Source organism: Camelina sativa, chromosome 5 (genome assembly GCF_000633955.1).
Source record: "Camelina sativa cultivar DH55 chromosome 5, Cs, whole genome shotgun sequence".
Classification (NCBI taxonomy): domain Eukaryota; kingdom Viridiplantae; phylum Streptophyta; class Magnoliopsida; order Brassicales; family Brassicaceae; genus Camelina; species Camelina sativa.
The window spans coordinates 34,809,938-34,831,863 of record NC_025689.1 but is presented as its reverse complement, the minus strand read 5'-3'; the positions used below and the strand labels follow the sequence as shown (position 1 = coordinate 34,831,863).

Sequence of the window (21,926 nt, the reverse complement as noted above, 5' to 3'; positions counted from 1 at the left end):
TTTGACGAGAGTAAGGAAGGAATCCCATGATTTAGTAGTATATTTCTTTTTATGATTAAGTTGCACACCGATGGATCGTTCGTGTGATTATAACTTAAACAAGTTGATAGGTAGTAGTACGAATTAAGCCTAGGGAAGTAGAAAACACGATATACACAAAAACTGATTGGTACATATGGATTTTTCCAAAAAGCAGTAGAGTCCAAAGTCCCGAACTCCCAAGTATAGGAATGTGGCGAAAGAGAAAACTGCCACGTTGTGTTTGATGTCTTGTAGAGTGTGATTTAGGGACATAGTGACCATGTGGCCGCGCGCTCCAGTCGATGCAACTTGGATTTTGCTGTATAAATTATTATAGTAATCGTTAGAACTTATAATATGAAAAACATACATAGTGGCATAGACGATTGTTGATTGTGTATTGTGTTACTAAGTTACTACTACCTAAAGTTAAACAAACTCAACGCAAGAGAACATTCCAAAAGTTCCTCATCACACTACTCTCTCTCCTTCGTTTCTTTATTTTGATTTTTTTGTTCTTGACAAAACTTGCGGGAAGACCAACTTTATTGCCACGTAGTCCTAGTGAATTTAAGTGCAAGTGGAGTGGGCTTTCAACGAACCTGTGGATCATATTAATAAACCCAAAAATAATAAAGCCCAACAGTGCCAGGGGGTCAATTTCAAACTCGTCCTCCTAGTTATTCTTTCCAGAGATGAACTCCTACCTCCGGGGCCGGGGTTTAAATCGGCATATCTTCCTCTCCCCGAGAGTTTTTTTCTTCAGGTAACAACGACAACAACTTCCAAATATAGCTTGAATTCTTCTTGTTTATATAAGCGGTTCGTAGTTAGGAAAAAAAAGGGACAATGATCTTCTTCTACGCTTCAAATCCTCATAGCAATTAAATTAGTAGAGCTTGAGATTTGTTGGTTTAGCAACTTTTTGTTGGTTTTGTTAATATCCGATGATTTGGTGTGTGTGTGTGTGTCAGTCAGATGATGATGCCCAAAATCAAATCAAGTCTGCTAAGTCTAGGGTTCCTTGTATCTTTCGTCATCGTCTTCTTCTTCTTGGCGATTAAATGTGGAGGTGAATCACCGACGTGTTTGGCGATCTACAAACAAGGTGGAGCTCCAGCGGTTTTTCAGTCACCCAAATGCCCTCGTTGGATTCTCCACAACTGGGGCCCCCGAAGAACTCCTACTACTGGTCTTTGCCATACGGCAGCTATCCAGGGTCGGAGAAATTACCAAGAAGATCGTCTTCTCTGTGCCCTTGATCTTCGCATTCCCTTTCCCCGTATGTACCTCCCCCGACCCCGAGAAGATCTGCTCTCGAATTATCTATTTTTCTAAGAAAAATTGTTAATTAAAACTATTGTTGTTGTTGTTGTTGATGATGGTAATTTGAGCAGGCAAGTCTGGAACCAAGGATGTTTCGGTTGGCATTGCAGCTGTTTTTGACGGTCATAATGGTGCAGAGGCCAGTGAGATGGCTTCAAACCTTTTGTTTGATTACTTTGCTTTGCATATCAACTTTCTCTTGGACGCTACTTTTTCTGCTATGACTAGCAAGTCCATTGGAAGATTACCTACTCATCCAGACCAGGGTCTTATTTTGCATGNGCGGTTTTTCAATCACCCAAATGCCCTCGTTGGAACTGGGCCCCCCGACGAACTCCTACTACGACTGGTCTTTGCCATACGGCAGCCATCCAGGGTCGGAGAAATTACCAAGAGGATCGTCTTCTCTGTGCCCTTGATCTTCGCATTCCCTTTCCCCGTATGTACCTCCCCCGACCCCGAGAAGATCTGCTCTCGAATTATCTATTTTTCTAAGAAAAATTGTTAATTAAAACTATTGTTGTTGTTGTTGTTGATGATGGTAATTTGAGCAGGCAAGTCTGGAACCAAGGATGTTTCCGTTGGCATTGCAGCAGTTTTTGACGGTCATAATGGTGCAGAAGCCAGTGAGATGGCTTCAAACCTTTTGTTCGATTACTTTGCTTTGCATATCAACTTTCTCTTGGACGCTACCTTTTCTGCTATGACTAGCAAGTCCATTGGAAGATTACCTACTCATCCAGACCACGGTCTTATTTTGCATGGCCTCCTTACTCACGATTTTAAATTGCAGTTGAGTTCTTTTTTCTCTATCTTATATCAACTAATCATTTTCCATGTGTGTGTGAGGAGGAGATTTGTGGTTTTGTAATCTGTGGTATGTCCTCCCCTCATTTGTAAAGTCCCCATTTCCTTGCAGGTTTCCAGACTCGTTCCCACTTGATCTTGACGATTCTCTTCACTTCGATATCATTAAGGAAGCATTGCTGCGAGCCATCCATGACATTGATGCCACATTTACTAAGGTATATAGTGCACATCTTCTTCTACTCATTCCCTCAAACGTTTCCTTTTTCAGTATCATGATGAGGATATAACCTGCCACACTTTGATTTCTTTTCCTCCAGGAAGCATCTACCCGAAAGTTAATTTCAGGTTCAACGGCTACAGTTGCACTTATCGCAGATGGTCAACTAATGGTCGCTAGTATCGGTGACTCAAAAGCACTTCTGTGTTCTGAAATATTTGAGACTCCGGAAAAAGCTAGAGGTTTGCCAACATCTATTTCTAAAACCAAGTTGCCTAATTAAAAAAATCCAGTATTTGTATTCATTTATAAACATTTTGTTGCAATGGTGTTTGTTTATCGCAGCTACTTTGATGAAGTTGTACAGAGAGCGAAGGCGCAATCGAGGCTCCTCGCCATCAAGGTTTTCTGACTTTAAACTGGAACATCGCAATGGCCTACTGCGTTTTATTGCCAAAGAATTGACAAAGGACCATCACCCAAATAGAGAGGATGAAAAGATTCGTGTTGAAGCTGCAGGTGGTTACGTCACTGAGTGGGCCGGTGTGCCACGAGTGAATGGTCAGCTCACTGTCTCCCGTTCAATTGGTGACCTTACTTATAGAAGGTAGGCATTGCTTGTTGTATCTTAGTGTCTCTCTGTACCGATGATCATGATGATTGCTGAAACTCGTGTTTCTCTTATTATACTTACTTTGAGAGATAAAGTGAGAGTTTTGATATCTATTTCAGCTACGGTGTCATTTCGGCACCCGAGGTGATGGACTGGCAGCCTCTACTGGCCAACGACAGCTACTTGGTAGTGTCATCTGATGGAATCTTTGAGAAGTTGGAGGTGCAAGAAGTTTGTGATCGTCTGTGGGAAGTAAACAATCAAACTAGCTCTGGAGCAGGAGTGCCTTCATACTGCTCAATTTCTTTGGCACACTGCTTGGTTAATACTGCTTTTGAGAAGGGAAGCATGGACAATATGGCTGCTGTTGTTGTTCCTCTAAAATCGAATCTAGTTACCCAGCTCCAAAGGAAGGAGCAGAGTATGAATGACAAAAATGAAAAGATTGCTGCAGCACTACCCAGTAACAACTGTGCGCTGCCATGTGAGTTTCTTTGATTACAATCAGCATCCTGGTTATGAAATGTAGAGTTTGAACCTCAATGATAATCGTTCATACGATCTCATGTTTGGCTAATCAAGTTTTTGTTCTTTCAACAGTGCCTAACGGTATAAATTTGGGTCCATTGCAATCGAAACAGGCTCAGCCACTTGCAACGATGTTTAACAGGTTATTGGTAGGACCAATTGACACACTGTCACTATTCCTATATTCAATTTGTTCCTAAGGCATTCTCTGACAAATGATTGTGATATGCATTATCTCATTATTGTGTAAATGTCCGATTGAGCTAGCGACTTCTTTTGTAATGTGTGCCTTCTTATAACAATTGATTTTGATTGCAAGAATGAGTGGGCGGGTCAGCTCTACTTTTTTTCTATCAATCTTTACAAAAATTTGCATTATTGACCTGGAAAATGTTACAACTTATCTGATATGGGCCATGCTTCTTATGCCAGGTTGAAGTTAAAAATGGAAGTTTTTGCCGCTTTTATATGTCAGAGAACCTTATTGGGGCGTCTCAAGGGAAACTGGATCATTTGAACGGTTACATGGGTGACTTACCTCAGGTTTTACCTGCATCTGCCGAGCCATTCTCTGGTAAATGGAAAATTTCTCAGTGGATTCCTCTTTTATACCAGAAATCTTAATGTTATTGTTTTTTTGGTTCCAGTCAACTATCATTTAGTCATAATCATAACCCTGATTTTCACCCTTTTTGGTGCATCTGACATTTTTTATGATGAAAAAGGCTGGTGTTTGCCTTCTGGAACGGCTACCAACGAGAATCGAGATCAGTGTATCAATCCTGATAGCTTTGCTACTTTCCTTGGGTTACTTGAATCTGTACCGTTACATGGTTTTGGTGCTAGTAATGGGACGGATGAGATTCCATTTCCGGACTCAAGGTGCTTTTTTCTTTTTCCTTGGAATTGGTCAGTTATTTTATTTCCGGACTCAAGTGTCTTCTTCTTTTTACTTGGTATTGATAATTTATTTCCCTCTTTCACATCATCGTTGATGACTGAGATCCTTTTACTTGATCGTAGTAGTCCTGTGAACCGAACCCTTTGTTCTCCCAAATTCTTGGTTTTTCTTCAGTGCACTTGGCTATGTAGTCATTGCAAAATTTTGGAGGGGCAATTTGCCATCGTTGTACGCATGTCATGTCTTCTTGTTGCCTTTTGGTTAGATGGTTTCCTCACAAAGAAACATGATAGTCTTATATTAGTGTCTCCATATTATGGAAACAGTTATGTTTCAAAATAGAAATAAAATTCTAATAAAATGGCTGATAAATTTGTGTAAATTGTGTGATATCATGTGATTTTTTAGCTATGTGCTGAAGAAAAAATTTGGGCGTGGTGCATTTGGTGAGGTATGGTTGGCATTTCACTGGAATTGCAATCAAGGAAATAACGGTACTAGTTGGAACAATGAAGATGTGAATACATCAAAAAATGGTGTTCATTATGATACTGCTGGTCCTGATAACTCCTTCATTTTGAAACGGATTATGGTATGTGTTCTTTTTGGGATTTTTTTTTTTCAAAATTTTCCATCGAAAATGATGTGCCTGCAATTCTCTTCACTTTTCTCTGCCTTTGGTTTCTTAAGAGTGATGGTGACAAGACGTGTATCTGTGATGTGGGCATCACTTTGGTCATTAGGGGGTGGAAAAAGTTCTCCAGTGTTCATTGCTTATTACATAAATTGCTTCAATTGAGTGGTTCTTGCATAAATTGAGTAATTAAGATCTGATATTGGTTATTCATTACGAGAGTTTGTTCTCTGTTTTTCATGTCATTTATCGACCTATATGAGGAATGCAAATTCTTTCTGAAACTTAATTTCTACATTTTCCCACTATTTTCCCTAAACAGGTAGAGAGAGGACCAACTGTCTATCTAAGTGGTCTAAGGGAGAAGCATTTTGGTGAACTGTTTCTAAATGCATACAATAAAAAGAGGAGTTCTTCTGCATCGCAAACGTCAAGCTCTAAACCAGCGTCATCAGAACTGGGTCTCTCTGAAGAGGGTTTGAAACATATTGCTAGATACATAGAGTATTTTGAATCTCGATATAATGACATATGGCTTGTGTTTCACCACGAGGGTGTGTCTTTATCAAAGCTGATTTACACTGTGGAAGAAGTAGAGAATGGTTCTGCTGGTGAAAAGGCTGAAGAGGCAAGTCACGGGCAGATACTTCGTCCGTCGAAGTGGTGGACCTGGTTGAAGACGACAGAATCAGGAAAAGAAGAGATGCGGAGAATAATATGGCAATTGGTATGTGCATAGGAATTTGAGTTTGTTTTGATTTTCTTCCCTGTGTTTGACAGGTGCATCGTGGGAATCTAATTAAATGTGTGCTTACTATATTACTTTATGCTTTATTCTTCTTTTTCAGTTGCTAGGTCTAAAGGCATGCCATGATCGCAATATTACTCACAGAGATATCAAACCCGGTAAGAAACGTTTTGATGTTTTTGATAGTTCATATAATATACAATCTGTGACAGTTTATTATTCTCACGAAAATTAATTTACAATGTTCCCAAGAGAATATGGTGGTATGCCTTGAAGACATCAAGTCAGGCAGATGCTTAAAGGGTGTACCAAATGGAGATCATAACTTCAAAACTAAAATGTACTTAGTTACAATTTATTTTACTAGTTTTACTCCAAGTATTTCTACTTTGCTGCAGCACTTAAGTCTTTGGGTCCTCCACTTCTACAATTTCTTGTTTTCCTGGTAACTGATGGTTGTATTATTTCTATTTAGGCGCATAATCGACTTTGGCAGTGCACTCGATGAATATACGGTGAAACATTTGTATGGGTCAACAGGTCCTTCAAGGTATATCCTTTTCTTTGTATATCTTTGTGAAATTTTACCTCCTCCGGTTTGTGAGTCCTGATCATCATAATACTTTGGATCATCTTGAATTCAGAGCAGAACAAACTCATGATTATGCACCACCAGAAGCCATTCTAAACAGTAGCTGGCACCGTGGGCCAACCAGCTTGACATTAAAGTATGGCAGATACAGCTATTTTTACTTAAGCGTTGCTGCAACTGGCCCCGCCAAATGTAGATGTAACAACCCTTTTTCTTGCAGGTACGACATGTGGAGTGTTGGGGTTGTGATGTTAGAGATGATTTTAGGATCACCAAATGTTTTTGAGATTAGTTCTGTTACACGCGCCCTTTTGGATCAACATATCAGAGGTTGGAGTGAAAACTTTAAAGAGCTTGCATACAAGTAAGTTTGATGCAGGAGTAAATAATTTTGCTTGAGATTTAAACACCACAAGGCTCTTTAGACAACTATTAATCTGTTTGTATTTTTCGGTAACAGGCTTCGATCCTTTATGGAGATGTGCATCCTAATCCCAGGTAGCTCTTTAAAACATGGTGGCGCCAGCTCAAAGCAGGTAAAAGACAGTTTGTTCATTTGACTGACTATCGCTATCTTATATTTGTGGTTTATTTGACACGTCTCAAAAAGTCAATTTATGAGATTATGTTTCTGAGATTTTCAGCACATTCAGCTTTTTGTTTCTAGTGATCCATAAATATTTTATTGAGTATATCATGTGATGTATAGGGTGGGATTTCACTTGCGTCATGGAAATGCTCTGAAGAATTTTTGGCAGAACAGATAAAGAGTAGAGACCCTCTGAAGATTGGGTGGGTTTGATGATTGGTCCATTTGAAGTGTTAAAAAGATCGTTGTTACATTTTTGAATGTGCATATGGTGGAAAATGCAGGTTTCCTAATGTTTGGGCTTTAAGGTTGGTGAGGGGTCTGTTACAGTGGTACCCTGTGAGTTTCTCTGTCGTTTTCTCTGCGTTATACGTTGCCGCTTGTCCATATAGCAATGTTGTGAAATTGGGGTTGCCGTTTTGACACATTTGGATTTGATATTGTGGAAGCGCAGGAGGACAGATTAAACATAGACGAGGCTCTGCAGCACCCTTATTTTCAACCTCCTCCCGGCTACTAAGTGTAGAAAACAGTAAGACGTCTTCTCTTCTAATAACTAAACTCGTTGCTACATTTACCTAAAGGTGAGATGAGTCTCCTCCTTAGAAGATCGAGAGTGGTGGCTTTGACAGAAAGGGAAAAGTATAGGTTGTGCGTTTCTTTCGAAATTTGAAGCCAGGCGCAGCCATTGAAGGTTGTGGAGAAAGAGAAGAGGAACATTATAGACTTATAGTACTGTTGTAGCCTGCATGTCTTTTCCCTGTAAATAATTAAAAGAAAAAACCTGAAAATTTCACTTCCCTTTTTTGTAAATTGTTGTCCATATTTAATTTATTGAGAATGGGAAACTGAATCCTATAGAATGGATTGTAAAACTAGGCTAAGAGATAAATACGAAGATGCGTCGGTTTTGATAGATTTTTCCTATGTCGTTGTGATAACTGATAAACAACAACGTTGCCGCGGAATCTTCTTCAACCGTGGAGCTCTGGCGGTGTTTCCGATGAAGAAAAAAACACCACGTGGACGCGCGGGATCATTATTTAAGTTGATGGTTTTTATTTGATGGGCCTGGCCCATATTTGAACTGAAGAAACATCATCGTTGACGTAGTCTCTCTTCGTCAGAGAGGCCCAACCCACCGGGTAAAGAATATTCTGAGAAATTTAATAACACGTGTCAAGATCTGAGCCGTCAGATTATTAATTTGTTCATTGCTGGACGTATCGGGAAGGTTCTTCTCGCCGCCTCTTTTGTTCTACATGTTGAAGAAATCGTCGGGCCTGAAAATTAGTAATTATCGCCGGAGTTGACATACACACACACGAAACAACGACGAGAGAGATAGATTCGGGAAGATGTGGAACAACAAGTATGATTTGGAGTCGGCGCAGACGCCTCTGTACCCGATGATGTTGGAGAGCCCCGAGCTCCGTTGGTCTTTCATCCGCAAGGTCTATTCCATCATCTCCATCCAGTTGCTCGTCACGATCGCCGTCGCCGCCACCGTCGTTAAGGTTCATTCGATTTCTGTCTTCTTCACCACCACCAACGCCGGCTTAGCGCTCTACATCCTTCTTATTTTCACTCCGTTGATTGGTACTTTTTTTTTTTTTCTTTCTTTTTATTGTTTAATTTTCTCAATCAATCGACGCATCTCTCTCTCGTGTTCCTAATATGCGGTTTTGGGTTGTAGTGATGTGTCCGTTGTATTACTATCACCAGAAGCACCCTGTCAACTATCTATTACTCGCGATCTTCACCGTCTCTCTTGCCTTTGCGGTTGGCTTGACCTGCGCCTTTACTAGCGGTATGATCCACACTCAACTCTCGAGTATCCACCGATGATAGAACCCTAAATTAGAATTGATTGATTGATTGATTGATTGATTGATATATTTACTTGTGGTGGAACGAACGAACAGGGAAGGTCATTCTCGAGGCTGTGATTTTGACATCTGTTGTGGTGATATCACTTACTCTCTACACTTTCTGGGCTGCCAAGAGAGGCCATGACTTCAACTTCCTCGGACCTTTCTTGTTCGGTGCCGTCATTGTGCTCATGGTCTTTTCTTTCATCCAGGTATCTCTTTTTGCTTTTTCCTGAAATTGCTTGCTTTGCACTCTGTTTGTTTGGTGGAGTGGATTCTTATGCCTTGTTGTGGGCTGCAGATTCTGTTCCCTCTAGGTAAGATCTCAGTGATGATCTATGGTTGTATTGCATCCATCATCTTCTGTGGCTACATTGTCTATGATACCGACAACTTGATCAAGAGGCACTCGTATGACGAGTACATCTGGGCTGCTATCTCTCTTTATTTGGATGTCATTAATCTCTTCCTCTCTCTCCTCACTCTCTTAAGAGCTGCTGATAGTTAAAAGCGCTCTACTTTCATCTGTTCTAATTCTTTTGTCTGGCTTGTAAAAAAAAAGGTTGAACGTTGTAACATTGACACAGGAAGCCAATAATATATTGTACTTGTTAGCTTTTTAAAAGTCATCTCTCCTTTAATCAATGGAATAAAAGGATATTACAAAAGGGAAAGTCTTCTCTACTCCTTGATGTTCAAACCTACTCTTATCATATGAAGTTCGACTCTATGTTGTTTGTTATTAAGGTGCCATCCATTTGGACATGGAACTTTTCTGCTTCTTCTCTGTAGCAATGGCAAGAAGCCGGGATACCCCTTGAGTCCATATATCGTATTCTCTTTGGTTTCTGCACTCAAATTCTACGATCCTCTTTGTTTCAGTCTTTAACCCGAAGTAGTGCTGATGCTTGTCTCCGTTGAAGAGATCCCTGCCAGCCCATGCAGGTATATCCTTTTTCACTTCAAGCACCATATCTGCAACACAAGTCCAATTCAAACAGTTTATGAGTTGTAAAATAGCTTCCCAGCTTTAGTTCAAAAGCCAGCTATAGTGTAAGAGAGTTGTGAGGTAAAGAACTTACGTTTCTTCTTCTTTGTGAAGGTCCCTCCGACGTGTTTACTTTTCATTTTCAGCACAACTTGGCCTGCTTTGTTGATGTAGACAGAAACTATCTTCCAGTGTAGATCACCTGCTTACAAAACTTCAAGGTTAGCGACCTTTTTTGTTTAACTCAGCTTACTAAGTCTTTTGTACGAGGGTAAGTACCTCCACGAGTTCGTTTGAGGAGCTCAGTGCCTTTAGCTAGTAGTTCCTGATTGCAGCCTCCGAAGAAGTCTTCCCCAGCCATAGGTAATTCTCCACTAAAGCTGCTATCGCTATGCTTTGTGTCAACCTGCCCACACAATGCTGTACTTGTTCCTTTCTCGGCTGGTATCACAGCAGCTATGTTCCACACTTCTTTTAGTGCTCGTGCCTTGAGTGTAGCCGCGCCTCGCAGAGCTGCAGAAAGTGGGCGAATTCACTTATGGAATCTAGACAGAAGGAAATTTGACTACGTACGGTTTAATGCAATACCTGTTGCAGCAGCTGCAGTAAGAGTGACAATATCGTCATGGGACTTAACATTCACTGCAGAGCTCACAACGGATGCCAAATGATCCCTTTCTGCGCCCATGATTTCTGCGGCCTCCACACACTGAGCAGCCACCAGAGCAGCGGCAGAAGCCATGGCCATATCAATTCTGGCCATCTGATCGTTTTTACCAGGTGAAGAAGCTGCTGTCGCTGCAGCTACAGCTGCCACAGCAGATGCAACCGCTGCAACTGAAACAGCTGCATGGACCTGTGCATTCTGAGCTCTACTCTCTTCTTTCTTCTTTTCCTTACGGTCTTTGAGCCACCTGCCAACAGTCTTTGGGCCTGTTCCAGCCATTGGGGTACTGCTCCCGTTTCCAGTGGTACCACCACGGCTGCCTCCTGTGCCAGAGAAGAGAGGCTGTATGGTGTTGTGGGTGCGAAAATACTGCATTAGGATTTTGATTTAGATAAACGGAGTTAGTAAAATATGCGAAAGTTGATCGCACTACATTTGACTAGAAAAGCNTAGGTAATTCTCCACTAAAGCTGCTATCGCTATGCTTTGTGTCAACCTGCCCACACAATGCTGTACTTGTTCCTTTCTCGGCTGGTATCACAGCAGCTATGTTCCACACTTCTTTTAGTGCTCGTGCCTTGAGTGTAGCCGCGCCTCGCAGAGCTGCAGAAAGTGGGCGAATTCACTTATGGAATCTAGACAGAAGGAAATTTGACTACGTACGGTTTAATGCAATACCTGTTGCAGCAGCTGCAGTAAGCGTGACAATATCGTCATGGGACTTAACATTCACTGCAGAGCTCACAACGGATGCCAAATGATCCCTTTCTGCGCCCATGATTTCTGCGGCCTCCACACACTGAGCAGCCACCAGAGCAGCGGCAGAAGCCATGGCCATATCAATTCTGGCCATCTGATCGTTTTTACCAGGTGAAGAAGCTGCTGTCGCTGCAGCTACAGCTGCCACAGCAGATGCAACCGCTGCAACTGAAACAGCTGCATGGACCTGTGCATTCTGAGCTCTACTCTCTTCTTTCTTCTTTTCCTTACGGTCTTTGAGCCACCTGCCAACAGTCTTTGGGCCTGTTCCAGCCATTGGGGTACTGCTCCCGTTTCCAGTGGTACCACCACGGCTGCCTCCTGTGCCAGAGAAGAGAGGCTGTATGGTGTTGTGGGTGCGAAAATACTGCATTAGGATTTTGATTTAGATAAACGGAGTTAGTAAAATATGCGAAAGTTGATCGCACTACATTTGACTAGAAAAGCTTGATAGCAGTTCCCGAGAACTTTCCTAAAACGAGCGAAACATGAAGGAGCTCTAGGCGTTACAGTCACATTCCTATTCTTGTGTCCAAATATGTCTTTAAAATCTTTTTTATGATTCATCAAAGTAAATGCAGTGGAGACAGAGCATTAAAAAAAAAATTGGATATCTATCAATTGAACGATCGCCGACAGGCTTTTAGTGCGTTCTTATAGTCCCAAGACCCAGACGGCTAATCCCTAGCATTTGCTTAAATTAAGGCAACGACCCAATTTAAGGAGACGCTCTACCAACTAAAGATTAGGTCACCCACCCCAATATATAATAAGTACTGTATATTCCCTATTATTAAATTGGAGGGAAACAACATCTATCTATAGACGAATATATATACTACTGTAGTAATATTAACTTGTGTGGGTGAAGAAGTGAGTGAGACAAACTGTAATAAAAAAATTAAAGTTGGGAGAGTCAAAGTCAAATCTGATTTTGTCTGTACAAAAGAATTACTACTAATAAAAAAAAAAAAAAGGTTTCTTCTGCGACTCTGCTTTCACTTGACTGTACTTTTTCTCTTTGACTCTTTTTTTTTTCTTTGCTTTGATAAATGATGATAACAAACTCTAAAGCATGCGACTCGACTTACGTTCAAAGTAAAACATACTTTATTAGCGGGACTCGTAAAAAGATAAATCTAAGGATTAGAGACACTATACTGTAGAATAATGGAACAAGTACCTTGACGACGTCGTCGAAGTCGTCGGAGGGGGAGATGGGAGGACTGTCTGTCTCCGTGAAAGAACCACCACCGTTGAGTGGTCCGCTACTGTGTGATAGCCTCCCCGATGTTAACGGTGACACCTCCTTCATTTTCAAAAACCAAAAAAAAACAGAAACACTCCTCATATCAAGATCGCAGCATAGGTACAAATTAATCTACAAGAGTGTTGTCCAAACCTTTGTAACCCTTACCGATTGAGACATAATGCGCTCAAGAACAAGCTGTGAAGTGGTGGAGGCAGCGAACGAGAACTGGCTACTGACACTAGTATTGTTCTCAGGCGGCGGACATTCTTCTTTTTCAGGGTTTGTCGTTTCCTCCGGTATTGGAGTGTTGATGGAGGAGGGAGCTCTGTTGGTGGCTGATGAAGCTGATTTGGCGGTGTGGAGAGCCCTAGAGACTTCCAAAGCAGAGACGCTCCAGGATCTAGACAAGAACTCCATTGGGCCTCGTGGGCTTTCCGGTAGATGAGTACTACCGGCGCCTGAAGAAAACATCTCCGGCCGGCGAGAGCTGTTGATTGGGTTCGGTCGTCTAAGTTCTCTCTCCATCCTCCCTCTCTCTCTTAACTTGACTCTTCTTGACAAGGAAACAGAAACTAGTTTAGGTGTTTTACCTTTTCTTTTTCTTTTTCTTCAAAAGAAAAAAAAAAAAAAAAGTGATTTTATTTCGTTGAGAGTAGGACTGTCTGACTAGTCTTGACATTATATATAGTCGCTGCGTAAATAATTGGATACCAAAAATAAAGACGTCACTTTTCAAATTATAATAATAGAGGCCAATTGTTTAATACACATATCATAAAATTACTTTAGACCTATCAACGAGTCTTGTAAAAAAAAGTCATCCTTGTATTTGCCTTTATATATAGATTAATCAAAATAATCACAATACTAAGATAGCAGACTAGTCAGTCATATGTTATATATATAAGACATTTATGTATTATATGTAGATATTACGTGGAGGTGTGCAAAGAGTAAAGATGATATTACATTATGGATTGTACTCGATTATAGATCAAAATGTTGGTTAAACTAATGGATTTGGCTTTTAAACTTAGGTGAGAGAGAATATGGGGAGCAGGACAAGATCCCATAACATAATACTAAAGAAGTGAAATGAAACGACCGTGTTTTTTTTTTTTATCTCAGTCTCCTATAATTTGGTCCCTCAGCCTTTACTCACTCTGTTCCCTTTTCCTTTGGTTTTGAAACACAAAGCTGCGAACTTTGCGTACATTCACATATGCTTCTGCATTCTGCTGCTTCTGCTTCGCGTGCTTTCCCTTACGTCACCTTCTCTCTTCTCTTTTTCTCTCTCTCTCTCTCTTCTTCACCTCATTTGCAACCCCTTATGTTATTCATTCATCCCAATACTATCAAATTATATATCCAAGGTTCTCCTATAGGCATTTAAACTTATGAAATTTCTTTTGTTTCTCNTTGGTGGCTGATGAAGCTGATTTGGCGGTGTGGAGAGCCCTAGAGACTTCCAAAGCAGAGACGCTCCAGGATCTAGACAAGAACTCCATTGGGCCTCGTGGGCTTTCCGGTAGATGAGTACTACCGGCGCCTGAAGAAAACATCTCCGGCCGGCGAGAGCTGTTGATTGGGTTCGGTCGTCTAAGTTCTCTCTCCATCCTCCCTCTCTCTCTTAACTTGACTCTTCTTGACAAGGAAACAGAAACTAGTTTAGGTGTTTTACCTTTTCTTTTTCTTTTTCTTCAAAAGAAAAAAAAAAAAAAAAGGGATTTTATTTCGTTGAGAGTAGGACTGTCTGACTAGTCTTGACATTATATATAGTCGCTGCGTAAATAATTGGATACCAAAAATAAAGACGTCACTTTTCAAATTATAATAATAGAGGCCAATTGTTTAATACACATATCATAAAATTACTTTAGACCTATCAACGAGTCTTGTAAAAAAAAGTCATCCTTGTATTTGCCTTTATATATAGATTAATCAAAATAATCACAATACTAAGATAGCAGACTAGTCAGTCATATGTTATATATATAAGACATTTATGTATTATATGTAGATATTACGTGGAGGTGTGCAAAGAGTAAAGATGATATTACATTATGGATTGTACTCGATTATAGATCAAAATGTTGGTTAAACTAATGGATTTGGCTTTTAAACTTAGGTGAGAGAGAATATGGGGAGCAGGACAAGATCCCATAACATAATACTAAAGAAGTGAAATGAAACGACCGTGTTTTTTTTTTTTATCTCAGTCTCCTATAATTTGGTCCCTCAGCCTTTACTCACTCTGTTCCCTTTTCCTTTGGTTTTGAAACACAAAGCTGCGAACTTTGCGTACATTCACATATGCTTCTGCATTCTGCTGCTTCTGCTTCGCGTGCTTTCCCTTACGTCACCTTCTCTCTTCTCTTTTTCTCTCTCTCTCTCTCTTCTTCACCTCATTTGCAACCCCTTATGTTATTCATTCATCCCAATACTATCAAATTATATATCCAAGGTTCTCCTATAGGCATTTAAACTTATGAAATTTCTTTTGTTTCTCTTAATGCATCAATCTTAAAACGCGTATATATATATATATATATATATATCTGATAGGCACTTTGAAAGAAACTATAGCTAGGTGGGTGACCACTTAATAAAGATACATCCTTTATTCCCTTTTGCTCTGTCTAATTCTAGGGATACCCATATAATTTTCCATTCTTTCTCTTTTATAATCCCTTAGAAAAATGTCATTTTGTCTCTCTGATTATTCCTTTGCCTGCAATCATTGTTCTTGTTTGGACGTTTTGTATTTTATACCAAATTTTTTTTAAAAATTNTTTGAAACACAAAGCTGCGAACTTTGCGTACATTCACATATGCTTCTGCATTCTGCTGCTTCTGCTTCGCGTGCTTTCCCTTACGTCACCTTCTCTCTTCTCTTTTTCTCTCTCTCTCTCTCTTCTTCACCTCATTTGCAACCCCTTATGTTATTCATTCATCCCAATACTATCAAATTATATATCCAAGGTTCTCCTATAGGCATTTAAACTTATGAAATTTCTTTTGTTTCTCTTAATGCATCAATCTTAAAACGCGTATATATATATATATATATATATATCTGATAGGCACTTTGAAAGAAACTATAGCTAGGTGGGTGACCACTTAATAAAGATACATCCTTTATTCCCTTTTGCTCTGTCTAATTCTAGGGATACCCATATAATTTTCCATTCTTTCTCTTTTATAATCCCTTAGAAAAATGTCATTTTGTCTCTCTGATTATTCCTTTGCCTGCAATCATTGTTCTTGTTTGGACGTTTTGTATTTTATACCAAATTTTTTTTAAAAATTGAATGTGTATCTGCACTTTGAATGGATGAATGATGAATCCTCTTTTCCATTTTATTGTTACTTTAAAGTACTTTTCAGCTACTATCTTCTTTTGCTTTTGATTTCCTTACAAATATATATATTACCTACACTACACCATATCCGTTTTTCTAAGGTTTTAGAGTTAGGGTCTTGAAACCAAGGTCACTTTGATGAAAAAAGCACCTACAAGTCAAAACAAGCATCTTTGAAGGGAGAAAGTTTGAAACTTTGTTTTGAATTCACAAAAGAAAAGATTTGCGAGCGAAACCCCTTTTTATCGATTTGATCTACACGTACAAAAACAAAACCATTCATGAAAAAACACGATAAATCATAAAATGTCAAAAAAAGGAAGAGAAAAATATTGATTCCCTAAAGGAATCTGTGAAGAGAGGATGCAGCTTTTACTTTAATAACACCACTTTGTCTTAATGCGACGCTTGAAAAAGCAAACAAAGAAACAAAGGGATGTAAGAATGGAACAGCATCGGGGGAGACACAACAGGAACATAAACTGAGTCACAGAGAGAGACTAGAGAAGAGCAAAAGAAAGCATGTTTGAAAGAGAGAGTTGCTTTTGACTGTGAAAACGATGTAACCAGCTTTCACTGTTTTGGCTCCAACATCGAAGTACACAAGACGAATCCCAAAACTCTTACCTTTAATCTATCTAATCTCTTTCACAACTAACCCTCTTTGGCTCATTCTTCTTGGCTTCATCTACTCATTACCCTAAACAAATTGACCTGAAATTTGACTACCTAAAGACGTGACAAGCTATTTACCTGAGGGGGGTTTCACCATTTTCACATGCCCTCACTAGCTAGGACGGGCCACCTATCTCTTAGATTGCAGACCACTCCCTCCGTAGTACTGCTTTGTTGTTTCTCGAGAAAACTCAGCAAATGTCATCCCATCCCTTACCCGAGACGATAGCGGTGGAACGATTTTCTCAATATCTGGATTAGGGACCTCATCCTTATCAGAGAGCTGACTCTGCAGAGAATATGACCTTAGATGTTCCATTGTATATTCTGAGACTGAGAAAGTTTGGCTCCAATTTGGCTGTAAGAAGACCACAAATGTCTCACGGCTTACGTCGTCCAGCTTCTCTGGTTTGCACACACAGTGAAGGGTCGACCGTAGCTTCCCTTTGGACAAAATATCAGCAGACTCTCCAATTTGAACAATAAAACTGTCTTGTGGAGTCTTGACCATGTACAACTTGTTCTTGCTGGGATGATAGATCTGCAGATAAGAGTGGCTCCCCATCAAAGTGCACTCCTGGTAGGAGGAATACGAGGATAGAAACATAGGATCCGTGAGAACAGTAAAGATGCCATAATCGTAGTGCCACTGTTGCCACAGGTTGAAGTGACTCCCATTCAAACCATCCCCGTTTCTGCTCTTGCTTGATACTCGTTTACCAGATTGGTTTCTCCTCTCGGCGGTTTCTCTGAGAGCACATTTATCAGCAGCAGAGTGGTAATGTATAAGACGTGCCTTTGCTGTGCAAGAATCCATTAAACTATCCTCAAGGAAGCCTCCACCAATCTCCCTGTCGCATATACGAGCAATGGACAAACCTAATTCCCTCATACAAAAACCTAATTTCTTAAAAGCAGTACCAAGATTTGTGAACTCATCATCCTTCTTCTGCAAGTCCAGTGTAGCGGCAGCCTCATGGAGCCACAGCTTTCCCGGTGAAGATTTAANATGTACAACTTGTTCTTGCTGGGATGATAGATCTGCAGATAAGAGTGGCTCCCCATCAAAGTGCACTCCTGGTAGGAGGAATACGAGGATAGAAACATAGGATCCGTGAGAACAGTAAAGATGCCATAATCGTAGTGCCACTGTTGCCACAGGTTGAAGTGACTCCCATTCAAACCATCCCCGTTTCTGCTCTTGCTTGATACTCGTTTACCAGATTGGTTTCTCCTCTCGGCGGTTTCTCTGAGAGCACATTTATCAGCAGCAGAGTGGTAATGTATAAGACGTGCCTTTGCTGTGCAAGAATCCATTAAACTATCCTCAAGGAAGCCTCCACCAATCTCCCTGTCGCATATACGAGCAATGGACAAACCTAATTCCCTCATACAAAAACCTAATTTCTTAAAAGCAGTACCAAGATTTGTGAACTCATCATCCTTCTTCTGCAAGTCCAGTGTAGCGGCAGCCTCATGGAGCCACAGCTTTCCCGGTGAAGATTTAAAAGTGCGTTCATAGTTGAGCTGCATTGCAAAAGACGAGACATCTCGTAGTGGATTCTTGAGAGATACGTCGCTACCCAAATGGTGCTCCTTTAGCCAGTAAGGATGAACACACAGAATCATCAGTATCACTAAGTCAAGTTCCAATTTTTTAGAGAGAGAGAGAGAGCAAAGCAAGAATCGTACCTTGAGAATGCGAACCCGTTTGTCCGGATTGAGAAGAGCCAGCTTCCGAGCCATAGGGAGGAGTTGACGGCGGAGAAGGGCGGAGCCAAGAACGCCGGTGATACAAAGCAGGCCTGGACCGGTGGGGCCAAGAGCTGACATCACTTTTCTCGAGATGCATTGGAAGCGTTTACGGTCTCTCGGAGATTGAAAGCGAGATAACAAACGGACAAGGTCCAAGAAGGACACTTGATAGGGTTCCAGAATCTCTGTTTCTGCCATTTCACTTTCTTTGTCTTTGTGTTTGTGTGGTCCTCCTTCTTTCCCCTATTTACCAAACGACCCGTGCATTTTCCTTCTAATTCACAAAATGTCCAAAACAAATCCACTAACGCACGCAGTGGCCCAACACGGCCCAAAACACAAGCAAGCTTTTGACAGCTGGATAACAACATGCCGTTTTAGGTAGTAACAATCGAAAGCATCGCCGTTTTTATTTATTTATATATATACAGCTCACACGGACAAGTAAAGGACAAGTGAGTAGGAAAGCTTGCTTGCTTCATCTACACGGAAGCTTCTTTGAAGCTCTTAGTTAACCAGATGGCCGTCTCCCTCGGAGACACCCTCTCGGCTCCGAAGGGTTTTAGCAGAACGCCAAGCTCGTCGTACCGTTCTTGTTGCAAAAGCCTTGCACTGAACTCCAGCAGTCCCTCTAGAGCCTCCGCACGCTGCTGATACGAAGACGTGTCAAACCTTCTCTGTTTTATCTCCGAAACTGACCTTTTCTGTACAGTGCACTTGTCCTTTGTGATCGAACGGTTGGCATTTTCCTCACCATGATCAGGCCGAGGATGAGAAGATAAAGAGCGCCTTCCACCTAGTGCTCCTGAGGCTATCTCGATATCCTCAGGGAATTCAGCTATCTTGTCGAATCTTGGAGCGTTCACAGAAACATCTGGCGAGTTTAGGCCACAAAGTGCTGTGATATCCGATTCATAAGTCGTCTTAGGATTTTCCACGACCAACGGAAGAGATACTCTCCTCCTCCTGTCTTCAGGATTTGATACCTACACGACAAAGTACAGAGGTCACTCCCTGTTTGTATATATCTCAAGAACCTGAAAGCTTTTATTTTTCTTCTTACCTGCAGTTCATGTTTGGAGACAGTACGTGGCGCCGTTTCAAGCCTCTTTGACATGACAGATACTTTAGCTGAGGTCCCTGCAGCCACTCTTGGTGTTCCGGCTGCACCTGATTGTTTCTTGACTCCCTCCTGCCTCTGAGAAACAATCTCTTCTCTGACGACTCCAACAGTTACTTCTGACACTTTTCTTCCATTAAACATTGGTGAATGAGATGCTTTTCCTGAAGAAGACACTGAACCTGCTTCTGTATCAGAGGCACTCGGATTCAATCTCCTGTCGTTGCTAAACGAACTCCTTCTTTCCTTCACTGTAGTAGCGCCCCTCTCAGGAAATTGGAGTGGAAAAGTGCTTCGCCTGGGACTCTCCAGCTTCAGATAAACCATACTGATGTAAGGCTGAAGATGAGGATGGTTAAGCAGCTCCTTAGCCTGCAGCGAGATAACAACGATGCTTAACTCAATCAAAATTGAACTTTACAGAAGGACTACTCAATCATCAAAAAGCAAATAAGCATTATAGGAGGAAACATACACTAGGCCTGAGTTGAGGATTTTTTCTCAACATGCTTTTCATAAGGCCTCGGCTGCAGATAAGGGAGGGAAAAGAGGTTGGTAAAGCAAGCCGGCCGGTTTATAAAAACAGAGAATAAGATTTCAGACTTACAATGAACCGGAATACATGGCAGGAATAGGATCCATTTTCAACTTGTGTATTTTGTTGATCAATGTCTGCACATCCTACAATCATGATTTCACATTTTACATCATGTTTTTTAATTACAAAAAAATTGATCAACAAACTTTAAGGATACTTACGGAAGCTTTGAATGGAGGTTTATGAGCAGCCATTTCATACATACAGCATCCTGTTTGCCAGGATGATGTGTTGAACGTTAGTCAAAAAGGTGAAGAAGTGTAGGATAATAAGTATAAAAAAAAATAAAAAAATGAATGAAGAATGTATTGTTAATACCCAAAGACCAAATGTCTGACTTTGATCCGTAAGGGATGTCAGTAAGAAGCTCAGGGCACATGTAACTTGGAGTTCCAACAACCTATAATAAATACAGTACTAGTGTGGCTCTTCATATATGTGTCTCAAAAACAGCACAAGATTTGCTAGTGTCATTGTTCAGAACTTACAGAGGATGTAAGGTCATCAGAAGTCAGAATCTTAGCGAGTCCAAAGTCACCTGAGACCGGAATGTGGATGTGTTAATTAATAGCTGACAAAGAGGCCAAGGCAAGTGAATCTAAAAACTTACCAAGCCGTATGTCTTGCTCTTTTGTCAAGAATATGTTAGAACACTGGAAAGACATATGATTGAGAATTATTAGATGTTTGGAACAGGATAGTAGCACAAATTTTTTGGAAGTTATAATCATATCTAAGCTTTTACCTTGACATCTCGGTGAAGAATATGGTTGGAGTGCAGATAATCGAGTGCCATTAAGAGTTGGACAAGCCATTGGCATAGTTTCTGATATGGTTTAGTGGGTTGTCTTCAGATATAATATGCCAGTCATAGAGTGTAAGAAGGGGAAGAGTTAAGCAATGAAAAGACAAACCTCTTCAGGGAAATGAACACCACATGCTCTTTTTATGGTTTCTGTCCTGCAAAATTCAAATCCAAAAATGAGAGCCCATTTACTTGAGTGTGGTTTATATATATAATGGGGGAAAACTATAAGTACATGTCTCCGCCTTCACAATATCCAATAACGATGCACACATAGCAACCCTGGAAACAAGAAAGATGATGATAAGTACTAAGTAGAGAAGCAGCCAGAGAATTCATGAGCAAAAGGAGAGAAGGAGGAGAGACCTTTTCAACCCATGAATCTTTGTACTCTACAACAAATGGATTGCGGACAGTAGAAATGAGCTCCATCTGAAACATGAATAAGGTGGGGGAAGGGTCCATACTCAAACTCATAATCTTAAAATCCAAGAAGAACAAAATTAAGGGTGGAATAGAAGAAAAACACAAACCTCCTGATGAGCTGATCGGCGAGCCCTATCAGACTGGCGGGCGAGACGAATCTTTTTCAATACGTATCTGTAAAACCAAAAAACAGAATCAAAGAATTAGAGCAAAACAGAATGACCAAAGAAATTAAGACGCAAAAGGCAGATGGTACTTGTTTCGTTCTTGTTTGTGTCTGACAAGAAGAGCAGAGCCAAAGGACCCTTTCCCGATCTGCTCCAAGACTTCATACCGCTCCATACTTGCTAAATAATTTCACCACAACACAACACAAGACGTCTTTCTTCAAACAAACAAAATATTTGTACAACAAAAGAAAAGAAAAACTCTTAAGGCTATTATATTATTATTCAGATGAGGAGAACTATGCTATAATACACAGAGTCACGGAGTAGAGAGATAAGAAAGTTGGCATCAATCAGAGCTACAGAGAAGAGGGGAGGCAATCTAATCAGTGTCAAAGTCATTGCACCAAAATAAACATGAAAAACAAATAAAGCGTAGCTTTCAGCGAGATTTATGATTGCTATCAGCAAACAGTAATCATAAAAAAGGCGAAAACCAAAA

The 21,926-nt window shown here is 40.6% G+C and overlaps 5 protein-coding genes across 16 annotated transcripts in view; 2 read left to right on the top strand and 3 right to left on the bottom strand.

The window, feature by feature from the left end:
• LOC104788671 (probable inactive protein kinase At3g63330) lies at positions 678 to 7,897 on the top strand. 7 transcript variants are annotated; one of them, XM_019246220.1, is made up of 21 exons: positions 679 to 787; positions 996 to 1,303; positions 1,902 to 2,139; positions 2,267 to 2,372; positions 2,475 to 2,616; positions 2,720 to 2,981; positions 3,107 to 3,459; positions 3,588 to 3,664; positions 3,948 to 4,089; positions 4,241 to 4,397; positions 4,825 to 5,008; positions 5,373 to 5,777; positions 5,899 to 5,956; positions 6,051 to 6,138; positions 6,274 to 6,348; positions 6,443 to 6,526; positions 6,611 to 6,754; positions 6,851 to 6,926; positions 7,100 to 7,182; positions 7,264 to 7,318; positions 7,434 to 7,897. In XM_019246220.1, the coding sequence occupies exons 1-21, from the start codon at positions 717 to 719 to the stop codon at positions 7,497 to 7,499; spliced, it is 3,174 nt and encodes a 1,057-aa protein (XP_019101765.1). In that variant the 5' UTR covers positions 679 to 716; the 3' UTR covers positions 7,500 to 7,897. The 7 variants fall into 7 exon arrangements, 5 of the variants coding, with proteins under 5 accessions (XP_019101766.1, XP_019101765.1, XP_010512746.1 ...); XM_010514444.2 differs by having other exon boundaries at positions 3,107 to 3,471; XM_010514445.2 differs by lacking the exons at positions 679 to 787; positions 996 to 1,303 and adding an exon at positions 1,636 to 1,786 and having other exon boundaries at positions 1,902 to 2,140; positions 3,107 to 3,471.
• LOC109124671 (BI1-like protein) lies at positions 8,231 to 9,470 on the top strand. Its single transcript, XM_010514442.2, has 4 exons — positions 8,231 to 8,578; positions 8,676 to 8,789; positions 8,905 to 9,062; positions 9,152 to 9,470. The coding sequence occupies exons 1-4, from the start codon at positions 8,338 to 8,340 to the stop codon at positions 9,356 to 9,358; spliced, it is 720 nt and encodes a 239-aa protein (XP_010512744.1). The 5' UTR covers positions 8,231 to 8,337; the 3' UTR covers positions 9,359 to 9,470.
• Positions 9,392 to 13,175, bottom strand: LOC104788670 (VAN3-binding protein-like). 2 transcript variants are annotated; one of them, XM_010514443.2, is made up of 6 exons: positions 12,682 to 13,175; positions 12,448 to 12,573; positions 11,184 to 11,631; positions 10,118 to 10,351; positions 9,933 to 10,040; positions 9,392 to 9,825 (listed from the first exon to the last, which is right to left on the bottom strand). In XM_010514443.2, exons 1-6 carry the CDS (start codon positions 13,039 to 13,041, stop codon positions 9,593 to 9,595), a joined length of 1,509 nt encoding a protein of 502 aa, XP_010512745.1. In that variant the 5' UTR covers positions 13,042 to 13,175; the 3' UTR covers positions 9,392 to 9,592. The 2 variants fall into 2 exon arrangements, with proteins under 2 accessions (XP_010512745.1, XP_019101768.1); XM_019246223.1 differs by lacking the exons at positions 11,184 to 11,631; positions 12,448 to 12,573; positions 12,682 to 13,175 and adding an exon at positions 10,427 to 10,921.
• LOC104788668 lies at positions 16,161 to 18,538 on the bottom strand. Of its 3 annotated transcripts, none has more exons than XM_010514439.2 (3): positions 18,246 to 18,538; positions 17,565 to 18,149; positions 16,161 to 17,064 (listed from the first exon to the last, which is right to left on the bottom strand). In XM_010514439.2, the coding sequence occupies exons 1-3, from the start codon at positions 18,504 to 18,506 to the stop codon at positions 16,684 to 16,686; spliced, it is 1,227 nt and encodes a 408-aa protein (XP_010512741.1). In that variant the 5' UTR covers positions 18,507 to 18,538; the 3' UTR covers positions 16,161 to 16,683. The 3 variants fall into 3 exon arrangements, with proteins under 3 accessions (XP_010512741.1, XP_010512742.1, XP_019101764.1); XM_010514440.2 differs by having other exon boundaries at positions 16,161 to 17,257; positions 17,713 to 18,149; XM_019246219.1 differs by having other exon boundaries at positions 16,161 to 17,557; positions 18,058 to 18,149.
• Positions 18,598 to 21,926, bottom strand: part of LOC104788666 (serine/threonine-protein kinase Nek4) — a 3,874-nt gene continuing 545 nt past the window's right edge. Inside the window, exons 1-14 of one of the 3 annotated variants that reach the window (XM_010514436.2) lie at positions 21,514 to 21,709; positions 21,365 to 21,431; positions 21,198 to 21,263; positions 21,067 to 21,113; positions 20,941 to 20,986; positions 20,772 to 20,852; positions 20,637 to 20,679; positions 20,515 to 20,564; positions 20,345 to 20,426; positions 20,188 to 20,237; positions 20,036 to 20,109; positions 19,904 to 19,955; positions 19,372 to 19,800; positions 18,598 to 19,294 (exon numbers count right to left, since the gene is read on the bottom strand). In XM_010514436.2, the coding sequence (XP_010512738.1) occupies positions 18,791 to 19,294; positions 19,372 to 19,800; positions 19,904 to 19,955; positions 20,036 to 20,109; positions 20,188 to 20,237; positions 20,345 to 20,426; positions 20,515 to 20,564; positions 20,637 to 20,679; positions 20,772 to 20,852; positions 20,941 to 20,986; positions 21,067 to 21,113; positions 21,198 to 21,263; positions 21,365 to 21,431; positions 21,514 to 21,599 (1,677 nt within the window). In that variant the 5' untranslated portion in view covers positions 21,600 to 21,709 and the 3' untranslated portion in view covers positions 18,598 to 18,790. Of the gene's footprint in view, positions 19,295 to 19,371; positions 19,801 to 19,903; positions 19,956 to 20,035; positions 20,110 to 20,187; positions 20,238 to 20,344; positions 20,427 to 20,514; positions 20,565 to 20,636; positions 20,680 to 20,771; positions 20,853 to 20,940; positions 20,987 to 21,066; positions 21,114 to 21,197; positions 21,264 to 21,364; positions 21,432 to 21,513; positions 21,710 to 21,926 lie in introns of those variants that run through there. The other 2 variants (XM_010514437.2, XM_010514438.2) reach the window with 2 other exon arrangements.